We start from the raw sequence: 17698 nt of genomic DNA on the forward strand, positions 1-17698 counted from the left end.
ATTAGTTCACTTTATAACTTTATATATAATGATTAAAGAAATTTAAGAGGTGAATTGATAGCTGTTCAATGTCATGAAGTGCTTTGTGCAGAAGAGAAGTTAAAGATATTGCAGGAGAGTCAAGAATCAGAAAAAACAGATTTACAATATTTGGCAAAAAAATGCATAAAAGGAAAGGTAGAAACAAAGATCTGATGATGATACCTTATTATCGCATGTACTTAGAGCAGTGAAATTCTTTCTTTTGCATACAATTCTCAAAGTATGCAAAGAGTCGCCACGTATAATGCGTCGACAAAGTTACGAAAGTGCTCAATGTAGTCCCGATGGTTCCTCTTCATTCTCCCCCCCCTCCTCCTCCCCACGCGGGTGAAATGAAGGAATCTCTCTTTTAGGACCTTGCTTTCAAATTCTCAACAGATGAACATCTATGGTCTTTGCTGAAAGATTTATTTGATAAGAACATGACTGCTCCTACCTACATCAGTTCTTGCTGATGGTCTGCTTACATCAAATTATTATCATCAGTTACATCGATAACCCTTTCAGCTCTCAAATTATTATCCTGCTGTAATTATATCATTAGATTGCAAGCTGTATTTGCAGCGACTAAAATTAAAAATGCTCAATTTCAAATTGCAGATATTACTTGAGTTTAACAATTATCTGTCGAGGGGTGGTCTCGTTTTATAGTCCAGGTTTAGTTGTATTTTATTCTTAAAATCTGCTCATCATTGGCCAACAAATTTGATGAAATGTGAAAGTACTGAATCTCTAAGTACCAATAGTACGAGTAAGGGAATAGAGGTGTCTCTCCTGATTGGCACCAGTATTTAATGGGTATTTCTTCAAGTTCTGTTTTAAAATGCATTCTTCTGTGATGCAACAGGTTTTTGATCAGTATGTGAAAACTAGAGCTGAAGAAGAGCGAAAAGAAAAGAAAAACAAGCTGCACCTATCAAAGGAGGATTTCAAGAAATTATTGGAAGAGGCAAAGTTAACTCCCAGGTAAGTGTCTGGTTCATTCCCATGATGTGTGTGTTGCTGGCAGTGCAGCCAATAAAGGTTCATTTGTAATTGCTTTTGACTGATCTGTGAATTGGTCACATTGGTGTAAGTCTCAAATTTTATATAGATACAATACAATACAATACAATTCAATTTATTGTCATTTGGACCCCTTGAGGTCCAAACGAAATGCCGTTTCTGAAGCCATACATTACAAACAAATAGACCCAAGACACAACATAATTTACATAAACATCCATCACATTGCTGTGATGGAAGGCCAAAAAAAACTTCTCTCTCCACTGCACTCTCCCCCCCGATGTCAGAGTCAAAGTCAAAGTCAAAGCCCCCGGCGGGCGATGGCGATTGTCCCGTGGCCATTAAAGCCACGCCGGGTGATGCAAGGTCGCACACCGGGTCTTGGTGTTAGAGCCCCCGGCGTGCGCTCGCAGAGACCCGCCGCCATTCCAAGCCGCGCGGGGCGGTGCTGTAAGGCCCCGCTCCAGGAGCTCTTCAACCCCGCAACTCGGGCGGGAGAAGTCGCCGTTGCGGAAGCCCCGAAAAGCGGTCTCCCTCCAGGGACACGCGGGCTCCCGGTGCCGCCCGCCAAACCCGCAGTTGCAGCCACCGAAACTCCGGGGGTCGGGTCGCAGCAGCGTCCACCACAGCTCCACCCGCTCTGGACTCGGCCAGCTCCGCGACGGTGAGGTGAGTAGTCGGCACCACAGCCCCCGGTCTTCCTGTTGGAGGCCGCTCCTCGTTGCAGCCCCAACGACAACGGAGACCCGACAAAGAAAAGGTCGGGTCTCCCGTGCAGGGAGAGATTTAAAAGTTACCCCCAACCCCCCCACACCACCCCCACCCCCCCCACACACATACCCCAACAAAAATAACAAAAACTACATAAAAACATAGACATAAAATAATAAAAACGCAGACGGACTGCAGAGGCCGCTGCTGACGAGAGTCGCGCCGCCTACCGATAGATCAGGTAAGGACAGCAGGTTTTCTTTTCTAAAAGAATTATAAAATTCTCAGCATTTCAACAGGTACATTGTTAAATTAACAACTTGATAATTAAAATTCTTTGGTTAAGGAGAACTTTAACTTTTAATCCAGCCATTTAAAATTTGCAATTACTTTTCAGCTACTGGCTCTAATTTTTTACTTGTCCCCTAATTACCTACCCATTTCATTTCAGCTACTGGCTCTAATTTTTTACTTGTCCCGTAATTACCTACCCATTTCATCATCCTTAGCTGCTTTTCATAATCTACAAATGCAACTGTCTGCTTTCAAACAAGGTTCTTGGCACTTTCAGTTTTCTTCATGAGGTAGACTTGCATGGGCCAATTAATTCACTGGCTACAGACATGGCATTTCACCTCTCCAAAAACTGTTTGGTAATGTTCACAATGGTTTAATGTTTTGATTCATAATTTTAAAATGTTGCTGGTAAATGTTATTATATTTGAGGCTTGGCCAGAGGTGCATCAAAATACAGGTCCCAAATTTAGGAGCACATTCCTGCTGCCAGTCATAGTCATACCGCATGGAAACTGGTCTTTTGCCCAACTCGTCATGCCAACCAAGGTGCCCCATCAAAGCTGGTTCCACCTGCTTGCATTTGCCCTCAAGCACCAACCACCATCAACCACCCATTTCACCACCAACCACCCATTTTTACACTAATCCTACTTTAATCCCATTTTATACTCAATTTCATCAACTCTCCCTAGAATCTACCACTCGCCTACACACGAGATGCAATTTATAATGGTCCTTTAACTGACTAAACCACACATCTTTAGAATGTCAGAGGAAACCGGAGCACCTGGAGGAAATTCACACAGTCAGAGGGAGGACTTGCAAACTCCATACAGACAGCATCTGAGATAAGGATTGCCCCCGGGTCATTAAAGCTGTGAGGCAGAGACTCATTCAGAGACAGCTGCATTCCTGTGCCGTCCTATTCGATTGATCAGTTGCACACATACATTCCATATGGAGTCCAATAGTACAGTGCAAATTTCTGAGATCGTTCTCGTGGAGAAATTTGCTCACAGATTTTATGGCGGGTGAGACATTGTGCTTTTACGAAGGAGCTGGTTGTGGAAGCGCGGTTAATTACTTGCCCCAATAAGCGTCAATAGTTACGAAGTGGAAATAGTTGAGAGCTTTAAGTTCCTTCGCGCAAATATTACCAACGATCTGTCAAGGATCGACCACTGAAGGGATAACCTTGGCACATCAGCACCTATATTTCTTCAGGAGACTCCAATGACTCTTTCAAACTTCTACATATGCGCCATCGAAAACATACTGTTGAGTTGTATCACAGTTTGATTTGGGAACAGTTCTTCCCAAGACCAGAATATTGGGATGTCCATCACACAGACCAGACACCCCACCATTGACTCCATCTACACTTCATGCAACCTATGGAAAGCAGCCATGAGACCCTTCCCCACCCCAGTCATTCCTTTACCCCGCTCCAGTTGGGTGGAAGATACAAAAGCTTGAAAGTGTGTCCCACCAAATTTGGGAGCAGCTTCTTTCCCTCTGTTATCAGGCTTCTGAACAATCCTTCCATAAGATTGGATACAGTCCAATTCTCCTTACCTTATTACAGACTTTGTCTCTGGAGCTGTTGCACTACAATATTCTGCACTGACTCTTTCCCTTTGTTTTACCTATTGTACGAGTTTGGCTTGATTGTATAATATCTGATATGATTGGATACCATGCAAAACCATTGTACCGTATGAGTACAAGTTTGACAGATTAAAGGGGTTGTCCCACTTGGGCGCCTAATCCGCAAGTTCTGGCGAGTTTTCCCTCTACTCATACTCGCAGAATGGTCGACACGAGGTCCAAGGAGGTTTTTGTAACTCTCATTCATGCTCGAGAGTAGTCCCCATGTACTCGAGGCCTCAGCTAGGTCGCGGCATATTTTTCAACGTTGAAAAATGCCCGCGAGTAAAAAAAGGTCGCCATGGAAAAAAATCAATGCTTTTTTTACTCGTCGGTTTAGTCTTAGTAGGTCGGCATGTTAGTCGTGGGTAATCGAGGGTAGTCAAAAGTAGTCGTAGATAGTCTTCATCATAGTCGAAGGGAGGTCGAAGGAGGTCGTCTTCACTCTCCACTATTCGGTGTCCAATTTTCCCGAAGTTAGTCGTAGCTAGTCGAAGCTAGTCTTCAACATAGTCGAAGGAGGTCTTCAACATGACATCAAACTCTCCTAATCTCGTCTAAACTTGACAATTAGGTTGCCCAAGTTGGACTACCCCATAAGGCATGATTTAGTCATCTGCCAGTGGAGGTTGACCTCTGACCTGATTTTGATCATAATTTGGATTGGTCAATAGTTTGGATCCACTTCTATGACCTGATTACAATGTGTGTGACATAGCACTGTGTAAGGTCTAAGTGAGTATGTTTGGTCCTCTAGATCCGACGAGATCTGGGTAGTAAATGCATGCTGCTGCAAACTCCTAATTCTCAATTGGCAGCCCTATTTTGGAGCGGGTCAATAGCTCGCTGATGGTTTTATCCTCTAGGCTGGATACTGCTGCCCTCCTCCTTAAGGAGCCAGCCGGATTTACATCCAGTCTGGTTTTATGATGGTCAATAAAGTCCATGTGCGGACTGCAGACACTTCTGTGGATGGGGCAAAGATTGGCCGGTGCTAGGTAGATTTGCACTGCTGATGCATAGTCTCGTCATTCTTCATATCGTCCAAAATGTTCTTTTTCCACTTTGACGTCATGGGCAATGATTGCTTGCAGTAATGGGAAATGTTGCATTTCTGATTGGTTGATTCATGGCCTGGTTCAGTAACCCGAATGCTCAAGAATGAAGCTCACTGCAGAAAGTGGTGGACATTACCTGGTCCGTCATGGACATTGACCTCCCCACCATCATATGGATCTACAGGAAGCGACACCTCAAAGGGAGTTGATATCATCAAAGACCCACAGCACCCTGGCCACACTCTCATCTCACTCCTACCATTGGGAAGAAGGTACAGGAGCTTGGGAACCGCTATCTCCAGGTTCACGAACAGCTATTTGATCTTTCAGAGCTTGACCTTTAACCACACTGCGACCTTACCTCAGCAGCAAACTACTATGGACATCAGATAGGTTGCACATAGTTCTTCAGCTTGTACTATTATGGTCTGGCTGTCGAGTGTTACTGATAATTTATTACATTTATTTGTTGTGTTGCGTTATTGTGTCTGTGAAGCTGCAGAAACTAAAAATGTCATTACATTTCTGGAGCATATGACAATTAAACACACTTTACTCTTCATGGAGCTTTTGAGTACATCCTTCAATCTTATCTACTGTCTGGTAATCTCATCCTATGACAGCTCAAAATAGCTGCCTATTCACAGGGGAGACGCTTTTTCTAAGGTCAGGGGGCTTTGTATCAGCCCCCGTGTGGAGTTTTGCCTGCTACTGAATAATTTGGTTTTCATAAAATGCCAACAATCTGTCACTGAAGTCAGCAGTGCAGCTCTGGGTGCAAATTGTACAAATGCTTATTATCAGAATACTACTCGACACCCTACATAATATTTTCAGAGGAGAAAGTGTACATTGAGCAAAAAATTCTTCTAAACTTGCCATTTCCCCCTTGCCTTGTGTTCGGTTGTTGATTCACTGAAATGTGCTTTCATTTGCAAGTATCTGACTTTGTGTTGGATCACCAAACCATTTGGTAAATAACAACAATTTTTCCTGGAGACTATTGGGCGTACATCATATTGCAGGAGCATGTTGTGAAATTCAAAGAAGATTTTGAATTATTAACTCTTTGTGAATAACCTGTCAAACATTAGGATGGAAAGTAATTAGAATTTTGTAACTTGCTTGATTTAAAAAAAGATCAAGGCATCAGAACGATGTTGGCTTGTGACCTATATTTAAGTTGTATGATATGTGTACATGGTAAGATGCTGTGGGTTTTTATATAAGATGTGATTTACCAAACATATGACTACCGGTGGTGCATTGTGAAACGGTTAGCCTTGGGCATGGAGACTTAGTCACACAGCATGGAAACAGTCCCTTCGGCCCAAAATGTCCATACCAAACAAGTTGCCTTCCTCAGCTAGTCCCATTTGCCTGCATTCAGCCAATAAACCTTTCCTATCCATGAATCTGTCTGAATGTCTTTTAAATGTTGTAATTGTACTCGCCTCTATCATTTCTTCTAGCAGCTTGTTCCATATACCTACCATCCTTCGTGGAAAAACGAGCTCCTTAACCTCTCCTCTAAATTCTTCCCCTCTTGTCCTAATCCTGTGCTTTCTAATTTTAGACTGCCTGACCCTGGAGGAAAATGACTGAACAGCTGTTTCAACCAAAGGAAACCCCTTCCCACCTAATTCAGAAAAAAATTGAGTAAATGAAGGCCTGCAGCATTTTTAATTAAATGCTGTGCAGGTGTCCTGCACTTAACCTTTCACGTACATGTTAGTGACCACCAATCCAATTGTTGTTGGGAGGGATACTGGTGGCACAATAGGTTCAATTACTGTATTTCCCGGCAATGAAGACGCGCACCCCCAATTTAAGTTGCTACATTTTGAGAAGAGTCAAGAGTTTTATTGTCATGTGTCCCAGATAGGACAAGGAAATTCATGCTTGCTGCAGCTCAACAGAATATGTAAACATAATACAGAACAGGAGATAAAAGTTCAGTGTGTCTATATACCATAGACTATATATGTACACAAAAAATAAACAGATAACGTGCAATAGACTTTTATTGTTCAGAGCTTATTTGATGTTGTATTTAGTAGCCTGATGGCTATTGGGAAGAAGCTGTTCTTGAACCTGGATGTTCCAGATTTCAAGCTCCTGCACCTTCTTCCCGATGGCAACGGAGAGATGAGTGAGTGGCCAGGATGGTGTGGGTCTTTGATGATGCTGGTTGCCTTTTTGAGGCAGCGACTGCAATAGATCCCTTCGATGGTGGGGAGGTCAGAGCCGATGATGGACTGGGCAGTGGTCACAACTTTCTGCATTCTTTTCCGCTCTTTGACATTCAAGTTGCCGAACCAAGCCACGATGCAGCCAGTCAGAATGCTCTCTACTGTGGACCCGTAGAGGTCCGAGAGAGTCCTCCTTGACATACCCTCTCCGTAACCTTCAAAGGGCGGTGCGCCAGGATCAAGGGTTTGTAGTCCAGGGGTCGGCAACATCGCCTGCGTGTCCCGGGACTGGCTGCAGTTCCCAGATCCCTCACGTCCCCAGGACTGGCTTCAGTTCCCAAGTCGCCTGCCCCGGGACTGGCTGTAGCGCCCGGGTCGCCTGCGATCCCGGGACTGGCTGTAGCGCCCAGGTAACCTGCCCCGGGACTAGCAGAGAGAGAGAGAGAGAGCCCGGGACGGAACAGCCAGCCTTCCACACAGTAGCTGCCCGCCAACCACCACCTCCACCGGTTGCGCCTGTGCCGAAGGTGGCGGCCGGTTCTGCTGTCCGGTCCCGGCGGCCGCTCGCAGCCACCCGAGCTACTTCCATCCCCGGCCACAATGCGGTGGCTCCATGCCCGTAGTGTGAGTGAGTGAGTTGATGGCATGATCTCCGACCCCCTCCTTCTCAACGCTCGTGCCCTCCCCGCAACTTTACCTCCGACCAGACTCCCCACACGCTGTGAAAGGAACTTCCCTCTCCTTCCCCCCCCCCCCCCCCCCAGTGACGCTGTCCTTTTACAGCTGCTCCCCATCAGCTGCCAGCAATGAGGGATAGACTTGGCTATCCCTCAGTACAGCAACATCGTTCTTGAGGGATAGCCAAGTCTACCTTTCTAGGCTAACAACCTATCCTTCAGCCTCCAAGACGCAGGTACATTTGCGTGCCTTATTTCTGGGTAAAAAATGGCGTCTTCATTGCTGGGAAACACGGTAGTTTTTAAAACTACTTCAAAGGCCGAATATCAGAACTTTGCGATAACGAATAGAAACATAGAAAAATAGATGCAGGTGTAGGCCAATCGGCACTTCGAGCCAGCACCGCCATTCAATATTACCATGGCTAATCATTTAAAATCAGTACCCAAGGGATATGGGATATTTTCCCCATATCCCTTGATTCCTTTACCCCTGAGAGCTAAATCTATACCTCTCTTGAAAACATCCAGTGAATTGGCCTCCACTGCCTTCTGTGGCAGAGAATTTCACAGATTCACAACTCTCTGGGTGAAGAATATTTTCCTCATCTCACCCCTTATTCTTAAACTGTGACCCCTGGTTTTGGACTCCGCCAACATCGGAAACACTTTTCCTGCATCTAGCCTGTCCAATCCTTTAGGAATTATATATGTTTCTATAAGATCCCCTCTCATCTTTCTAAATTCCAGTGAATACAAGCTCAGTCGACCAATTCTTTCCTCATATGTCAGTCCCACCATCCCGGGAATGAACCTGGTGAACCTACGCTGCACTCCTTCAATAGCAATAATGTCCTTCCTCAAATTTGAAGTTTGGTCAAAGGGGTGAAAACAGCTCCTACCCATGAAATTATTAACAGACTGAACGCATAAACACAATTAGTGTGCTGAGTTATGTAGACCGCGATTTTAGTTCCATTTCCTAGTTTATCACAATGTGAACATTCCCACCAGGGAAGCAATTTTGTTTCAGCATTTAGTCTTCGTACTCTGGCCAAAGTTCTTGCCCCTTGATGTTTGATTGTAAAATGTCTAGTTGCCTTTTACATGTAAATCAAACTCTGAATATTGTGCAGGTGTAATAAATAAACTTTATTGTGGGATTATCACAATTTCCTTCACCCACCTCTGATAGTTTTATCAAATAGACACATACAGGAGCTCTATAAAATATGAACTGAAATTTTGAATATGCTTAAACAGTTTAAAAGGAAAATGACATGCCTGAACACTGACCCAGAATGTTTGACTTGCAAAAGTGTGTGTTATGGAAATGGATATTCAACGCAATTTAAGTATACTGAGCAAGAATTTCAAATATGTTGAGGAAGGAACTACAAAACGTCTTCAGCGCGTGTGTGTGAACGGAAAGAGCTCAGATTGGCGTCCAGTGTTGAGTGGTACACCTCAGGGCACAGTACTTGGCCCACATCTGTTTTTGCTTTACATAAATGACATCCATGAAAACGTCACAAGCACGACCAGGCTATTCGCTGATGATTGTTTGCTGTACCGTCCAATTAAGTCAGCTGATGAAGAAGATGCTCTCCAAAAGGATCTCGATACTATGGTTGAGTTGTCACAACAATAGGGCATGCAGTTCAACCCTTCCAAATGTGAAACCATGCGTGTCACCAGAAAGAGGAATCTTGGCGAAACATCTGACAATATACTTGGTGCCACCCTTGAAGAATCCAAACAAACCAAGTATCTTGGCATCAAATTGCAGAATGATCTGCGTTGGAATGGTCAGACTCATCATGCAACGGTGAAAGCAACAGCTGTCCTTAACTTTCTGAGACGCAACTTTCATCATTGTTCAACTTCTGTCAAGGAGAAGCTATACTTCACCCTCGTTAGACCTCATTTGGACTACGCAGTTGCAGCATGGGACCCATACACAAATAAAAACATTTCTTCCATCGAATGTGTCCAAAGACAGGTAGCTCGATTTGTTACTATTACCTATGAGAGAGAAGCGAGTGTTATCAAACTTCTGAATTCACTGGGGTGGAACCCTCTCCAAGACAGATGTGAAGCTCACCGTTTGACCTGTTTTTACAAAATGTTAAATGGCCATCTCGACATAGATTACAAAACCTACACCAAACCCAAATCAATTAGGAGCAGACGAGGGCATTCGATCCAATTTGAGATACCAGCTACCAAGACAGGTGTACAGCAATTCATTCTTCCACCGCACAATTAAAGCATGGAATAGTCTTCACCCTACCATAGTTACCCAACCAGATGCAACTAAATTTAAGGTAGCTCTTTCTTCCCAAGAACCCTTTCTGGCTTAAGTCCTCCCTCCACCAACTCCAGTTTAAATTCCATTTGGAATATTTTGGAGGACCGGGAAACCTAGAAAACCTATCAAGATGATGGTTTAATCCAGAGATAGACACAAAAAGCTGGAGTAACTCAGCGGTCAGACAGTATCTCTGGAGAAAAGAAATAGGTCATGTTTCAGGTCAAGACCCTTTAGCAGTCTGAATGCTTCCCTGGTGGGAATGCTCACATTGTGATAAACTAGGAAATGGAACGCAGATTCAGCGGTCTGAAGAAAGGTCTCGACCCGAAACGTCACCTACTCCTTTTCTCCAGAGATGCTGTCTGTAACTCCAGACATGCTGAGTTACTCCAGCTTTATGTGTCTATCAAAAGTTTCAAATAGTTTAAATAAGGTTGCAATTATTTTCTCATTGGTAAATATAACCTTTCACTTGATACTGTAATATGCTTATGCTAAGCCCATGGTGTCTGAATGCTTGCAAATTTTTGTTCCTAGATCCACATTCAGTGACTTTGCTTCCAAATTTGGCAAAGATTTCCGATTCAAGGCCATTGAAAAGATGAAGGATCGGGAAAGCATGCTTATCGAGTTTATTGCCAGCATGAGGAAGCGCGAGAAAGAAGACTCAAAGAGTCGTACAGAGAAGGTAAGGTGGTTGTAGTTCCAGTGGCGTGAGTGGTGAGAGTGTGATTGTCAGGGATGCCAGACCCTTCCCAGCAGAAACCAAGCAAACTGAAACCTTCACTTTTAATGAATGCTTGCATATTTCAGAGTGTTTGAGAAAAAAATATCTGGTGTGTAAATGAGCATGCATCAAAAATAAAGGTCATGTATTAAAAAATAATGAGATTTGAATGTCATGTGGCTGTGGTGTCGAGAGCCCTGGGGATGTGGCTTCCACTGCGAGGCAGCTTGGCAGGGAGGTGGCATCAATAACATCACGATAGCAACACATTGTACCTTCCCGGAAGTCCCTGTGTGTTGTGCGAATGAGATTTTTTTTTCAGCCTCTGAAGCCTAATCATTTATGACATTTGCAAATAGGTGCATGTTAAGTAACTGCTGTTCATGTAAATTTTCTCCATAAATTACATAAACTAAAAAAAGAACGTTAACATTTCATTACATTTGATTTAAAGCCTTGAAGTTGCTTATAATGGTTATGCTGTTCAAAGGGTAATTTGTTAACTGGCTTTGAACATAGTAAATAAACTTGGCTAATTTAAATTTGATTACTGAATTGTAATTTTTACATGTAAATATTTTTATTTGAAAATTGCATGTTTATTTTCAAAATTTGTCTTAAAAATTGTAACTTGTTGATTTTTTGCATTTTGATGTTTTCTAAAGCCCTTTGTAACCATTTTATGTATTCTGTTTTATAACGAGAATAGTCTTTACAGTTTTGACTGTGCGGCCTATCACTCAGTTCAGTCTGACAGCAGTCAATCACTGACAAAATATTATGGGAATCCCTAGTGAGGAAAGAATTGGTGTTTCTCTGTGTGGTGACTTTAGCCTCCCGCTGCTCTGGTACTTTACATTTTTTAAGTTATTTTCCTTGTGAAGTGAAAATTGTGCCCAAAAATGTATTAAGACAAAACAATCAAAAAAAGATCTGGATAGAACCAGATGGTATTCATTCTTTTACTTTTTTGTTTTATTGTTAACTCGTGTAAAGTAAATATATTTCAACTTGTGTTTTTATTTAAAGTAGTCCTAATAAAATGTAACAAGTTACAAAATTGATGGTATAGGAAGATGTGAAGCTTTCTGAGTCCTCTTTATGTCTTTTTGTATAGCAATAGAATAAGTGCCTGTCACTTGGATTACAAAAACAAGGCTTTGTTTCAAAAATATGCGACAGACCACTTTTCTCCAATTTTTTAAACATTCAAAAATAATTGAATAGTTGATCTGTTTTGGGTAAACTCAGTTCTGGTCCTCTGCTGCCCTCTTAGCAAAGAATTCCAAAGATTCTGTACCCTCCAGATTTCTTCCCCTCTTGGTCCTGAATGGCTGACTGGTTAACGTGTGACTCTGACAAAAGGCTGTAAACATTCCAACCATGGGCAAATTTGATCCTGTATCCATCCTTTCATCATTGGAAATCAGTATATTCCAATGATCTAACTATCTAATTCAGAGAATCTAGGCCCAAAGGAACATAAAGAAATAACTATGGATGTTTTCATTCACAAGTTATAGGTGTAGAATTAGGCTATTTGGCCCATAAAGTGTACTCCGCCATTCAATCATGGCTGTATCTGTCTCCTAATCCAATTTTCCTGCCTTCTCCCCATAACCCTTGACAGCCATTCTAATCAATAACTTGTCTATCTCTGCCTTAAATATATCCACTGACTTGACCTCCACAGCCCTCTGTGGTAATGAGTTCCACAGATTAACTACCCTCTGACTAAAGAAGTTCCTCCTCACCTCCTTTCTAAAAGAGGGCACTTTAATTCTAACCTAATCATTCCTGGAATCATTCTTGTAAGCCTCCTCTGGATCTTCTCCAGAGCCAGCACATCCTTCCTCAGATATGGGGCCGAGTTGAGTACATGGCCATTTGGATAAGACAAACAGTGACAAACGTAATGCATTCAAAATATCAGTTTGCCCCTTCATGGTAGAAGGCAGAAAATTAAAGTGGTAGTAGTATTATCTAAAGTATGCAGGAAGTGTCTTGTTGAACCTCACATATACTTTTATGTTTTGTTTTGTTTTTAGTGGAAGAAATACTGACTGAAAATGGGAAATTAATTTTAATTTGTAATTTTATTAGCTTTATATAGACTCAGCAAGCTTCACAAAACTATGCAAATTACACACTTAAATTAAGACACAAATATTGTCTTTGCTTGTTAGCTTTATATAACCAAAGCCATGCAATCTGTATTAAAGTCTGTGTATTGATTTAATTTTGCATTGAAAGCCTTTAAAATTATCTGCAGTGTTCAAACTATTTAAAGCATTGGTTGATTTCCGATAATGATTTTACATAGCTTTTGAGGGTAAAATCCATCTGTTGCGGATTTGTATAAAAGAGCAGTCTAGATATTTGCTTCTATTTTGTGATTACCATCAGCCATATTGTACATAAAGTTGACATTGCATAACTTTAAAATTGATTACATTTTTATGGAGGTAGATTGTATGTAAATGAGGTCCAGAGGGAAACTGGTTTTAAATTAAGTACAGAATTCATGATTTAATTTGCAATAGGTTAAATTTAATTTAAAAATTGGTCTGGGTCTTTTTGCTCCACTTCTTAAAGCCTGGTGCTCACTGGTGTGGTGGCTTCTTAATGCCCTAGTCCGCCTGGTATTATCCTTGTGTGAGCTGTTGTCATTAGCTACCACTTGAAGCACCACCTTGAGATGCAGAATAGTTGGCTCAGCATGGATCACAGCAACTCTACATTCTAGTGTTGTGTGCACCAGCATTGCTCAAACTGAAGTGAGCTGCACATGGTGTCAGTGACTCCATTTAATGTGAGATGTTTATCTATAAAACAAAGATATCCAAGATATAAAAAAAGTCTGAAGTTAATGCGCTAGTATAAATGCAATTCCATAGAAAATTATAAAACCTAAATTTAAATTGCTAAGACCATTATCTGAATCAACCTTAGTAATTTTGTCAAATTCCATGCAGTCTTCCTCCCCAAATAAAGAAAAATAAATAGATGCCATTCCGTAAAATATATCTTAGTATTTATGCTCAGGGGCTTCTTTTGTTAGTTTCAGTATAGAATGTACATTCACTTCAGTGTGAGGTAAGTCAATTATGTAGTTAGTGGTAACTAAAATGTCAAGATCACAAAACTGCTTCCTGACTACATATATTCTTCATTTCTGCCCATCCACTTTATAACCTACCAATCAAAACTGAGCAGATAAAAGGCAACTTTTTCGACATGTTGTCTGAGCATCACCTGGACAGCCAATTACGCTGGAGTAAAGTAAAGGAGAAATTTGAGAGTGACTCGCGGTACAAAGCTGTGGATAGTTCTGGACTACGGGAGGATTTCTTTAAACAATACATGGAGAAACTGGCCAAGGTAAGCCTGTGTGTATTGAAGTTGCTTCTGAGAGACTTGGTGAGCAGTTCATTTAGATAGAGCAACTATTTTGGGACTAGCAGTCTAAGCTGCAGTCGGATGAAGGTGCTGAAGTTGGCTACTATTAATGACAGCAAGGTATCCTGGCTTTGCAGCGATTCTTGTCCAAAGTATAGGCGTGTGACTATGAACATGATTGGGCTTTGCCGTTAAAACCATAAAACTCTGAAGAATGATCACCTGGTGGAGGTCGGAATATCACCAGACAATAGGTGAAGAGTAGGCCATTCGGCCATTCGAGCCAGCACAGCTGATCATCCCCAATCAGTACCCCGTTCCTGCCTTCTGCCCATATCCCCTGACTCCACTATCTGTAAGAGCCCTATCTAGCTCTCTCTTGAAGGTATCTAGAGACATAAAAATGCAATTAAAAGTGGCAAGATGTCTAAAAATTGTTTCTAAAAGCAAAGTATAGAGTCAAGGTGGCCAGTTTCAGGCCCTTTGCCTCAACTTGCCCATGCCATCCATCATGCCCTATCTGTACTCGTTGACCCTGCCTGCATTTGCCCATATCCCTCTAACCCTATCCTACCCATGTACCTGTCCAAATGTTTCTTAAACGTTGTGATAGTGTCTGCTTCAACTACCTCCTCCCGCAGTTAATTCCATGTACCTACCACCCTTTGTCTGTTTAAAAAAAAAAGTTGGCCCTCAGGTTCCTATTAAATCTTTCCACCGTCACCTGAAAGCTTTGTCCTCCGCTTCTTGATTCCCCTTCTCTGGGTAAAAGACTCTGTGCATTTACCCTATCTATTTCTCTCTGACATAACAGCTCATCCTCATCTCATTATACACCTCTGACATCACATCTCATCCTCCTGCACTCCAAGGAATAAAGTCCCAGCCTGCTCAACCTCTCTGTAGCTCAGTCCCACGAGTCCTGGCAACATCCTCGTAAATCTTTCCTGCTTAAAAATATTTTTCCTAAAACAGGGTGACCAAAACTGAACACAATATTCTAAAAATGGCCCCACCAATGTCTTGTACAACTGTAGCATGACCTCCTTACTTCTATACTCAATACTCTGATGAAGACCAATGTGTTGAAAGCCTTCTTGACCATCTGATCTACCGGTGACACTGCTTTCAAGGAACTATGTACCTCTGCTCCACAACACTACGCAGAGTCCTATCATTCACTGTGTACATCCTGCTCTACTTTGACTTCCCCAAATGCACAACCTTGCACTTGTCTGTATTAAACTCCATTAACCATTCCTCAGCCCATCTGCCTAACCGATCAAGATCCTGCTGCAATTTTTGACAACCATCTTCGCTATCTACAATATCACACTTTCGTGTCATCTGCAAACTTACCAATCATGCCTTGTACGTTCTCATCCAATTCATTGATATTGATGACAAACAACAGTAGACCCAGCACCAAACTCTGTGGCATGCCACCAGTCACAGGCCCCTTGTCCAATAAACAACCTTCTACCTGAAGAAGGGTTTCGGCCCGAAACGTCGCCTATTTCCTTCGCTCCATAGATGCTGCTGCACCCGCTGAGTTTCCCCAGCAATTTTGTGTACCTTCTACCATCACCCTGTTTTCTTCCATGAAGTAAATTTTCTATCCATTCAGCTATCTCTCCTTGGATTCCAAGTGATCTAACCTTCGAGAGCAGCTTGCCATGCGGAACCTTATCAAATGCCTTGATGAAATCCATATTTACAACTTCTACAGAGGAGAAATATTCATTGAGGACCTTGCCCATCTGCTGTGGCTCCACACAGAGTTGACCGCTTTGATTCTTGAAGGGCCCCTTTCTCAGTCTAGTTACCCTTTCTCCCTTAAAGTACATATAAAATCTCTGGGGATTATCCTTAATATTATCTGTGAGAACTATCAAGGCCCCCTTTTTGCTTTTCCTTTTTTAGTATGCTCCTCAGTTTCCAAAACTCATCCAGGGATACACTTGATCTGTACCTGCGCCATGTTTCCTTATTCTTGACTAGAGCCAGTTTCTCTCATCCCAAGCTTCCTTACACCCACCTGCTTTGCCCTTCACTCTAACAGGATCATGCAGGTCCTGGACTCTTATCATTCCACTTTCTGGATTTTCCTTTTCCTTCAGACAACCTGCTCGAATCAATTTGTGCGAGTTCCTGTCTAATACTTTCAAATACTTTTAAATTGTCCCAATTTAGAATTTTAACTCATTGGCCTGCTCTGTCCCTATCCCGAAACCAAAACCTAATAAAACTGCCCGCTGGTCCCAAAAGGCTCATCCACATACACTTCATCCACTTGCACCTACTCCATTTCCCAAGACCAGATCAAGCGTAGCCCTCTCCTGTGTTGGGAAATCTGCATAGTGCTTGAGGCAACTTTTCTGAACACATTTGACAACTTCTGCCCATCTAAACCTTTTGCACTGTGACATTCTCAGTCAATATTGGGAAAGTTAAAATCCCCTACTATGACAACCTTAATAATCTTTTCGCTGCCTGGAACCTCCTGGTATAATTTGCGTTGATTATTTGGGGACAGGCAGAACACTCTGTAGGGGATTTAAACTTTCCCAATATCGACTGAGAATGTCATAGTGCAAAAGGTTTAGACGGGCAGAAGTTGTCAAATGTGTGGAGCTGAGAAATGAGAAAGAGAAGATCAGCTCCACCCTTAGAGCCTCGCTGGACATCAATAATGCCATCTCTGCTCCCTGCTGTGAAATCCCCCTTAAACAACAAACAACGCCCCCCCACCTCTGTTTTTTACCCCCACCTCTATCTTCTGCAGCATCTGTATCCTGGACCGTTCGGTTGACAGACTTGTCCCTCTCTTAACCAGGTCACACATATCTATCCACGCCTTGAGCCCTATTCCTTGCCCATTAGGCCTCTCGTATTAACATAAGTGGAATTTAAACCCACAGTCCTTCCTCACTCCCTGCTTTTCTTCTTCCCATTCTCTCCACTAAACTTTCTTTCATCACCACCCATACAGCCTTTCACCTGCTTTTATCCTGCATAGGACCCCCCCCTCCCCATGCTAACCTAGTTTAAACCCACCCATGTAGCACAAGGGAACCTGTCTACCAGGATGTTGGTTCCGCTTCAGTTAAGGTGAACCCATCCCTCTTTTACAGGTCACCTTGGCCCCAGAAGAGATCCCAATGATTCCCAAAATTGCCCCCCTGCACCATCTCCTCAGCCACACATTCATCGCCCCTATCTTCCTGTTCCTACCCTCACTTGGCACTGGAAGCAATCCAGAGATTACTATCCTGGAGGTCCTGCTTTTTATCCTTTTACCTAACTCCCTAGTTCATTACAGTACCTCATACCTTTTCCTACCTATCTCATTTGTGACAACGTGCACAACGACTTCCGGCTGCTCCTCCCCCCCACCGAGCATGTTATGCAGGCGCTCCAAGACATCCTGAACCCTGGTACCAGGGAGGCAACACACCATCCTGGAGTCTTCATTGCTGCCACAGCATCTCCAGTCTGCGCCCCTAACTGAAGAGTCGCCTACCACAATAGCTCTGCTTGACGTTACCCTGTGCTGAGCCTCATAGCCATGCTCAGTGCAACAGCCTGATACTGCTGCTCAACTTTGATATGTCATCCCCCTCGACAGC

The 17698-nt window shown here is 42.7% G+C and overlaps 1 protein-coding gene across 5 annotated transcripts in view; it reads left to right on the forward strand.

Moving 5' to 3' along the window:
- Window positions 1-17698, forward strand: part of tcerg1 (transcription elongation regulator 1) — a 74865-nt gene that overhangs the window by 44476 nt on the left and 12691 nt on the right. For all 5 annotated transcript variants that reach the window (XM_033029985.1, XM_033029987.1, XM_033029989.1 and 2 more), the window contains 3 exons: window positions 890-1008; window positions 10481-10631; window positions 13887-14051. In XM_033029985.1, coding sequence (XP_032885876.1) covers window positions 890-1008; window positions 10481-10631; window positions 13887-14051 — 435 coding nt within the window. The remainder of the gene's footprint in view (window positions 1-889; window positions 1009-10480; window positions 10632-13886; window positions 14052-17698) is intronic.

Source organism: Amblyraja radiata, chromosome 11 (genome assembly GCF_010909765.2).
Source record: "Amblyraja radiata isolate CabotCenter1 chromosome 11, sAmbRad1.1.pri, whole genome shotgun sequence".
NCBI classification, from domain to species: domain Eukaryota; kingdom Metazoa; phylum Chordata; class Chondrichthyes; order Rajiformes; family Rajidae; genus Amblyraja; species Amblyraja radiata.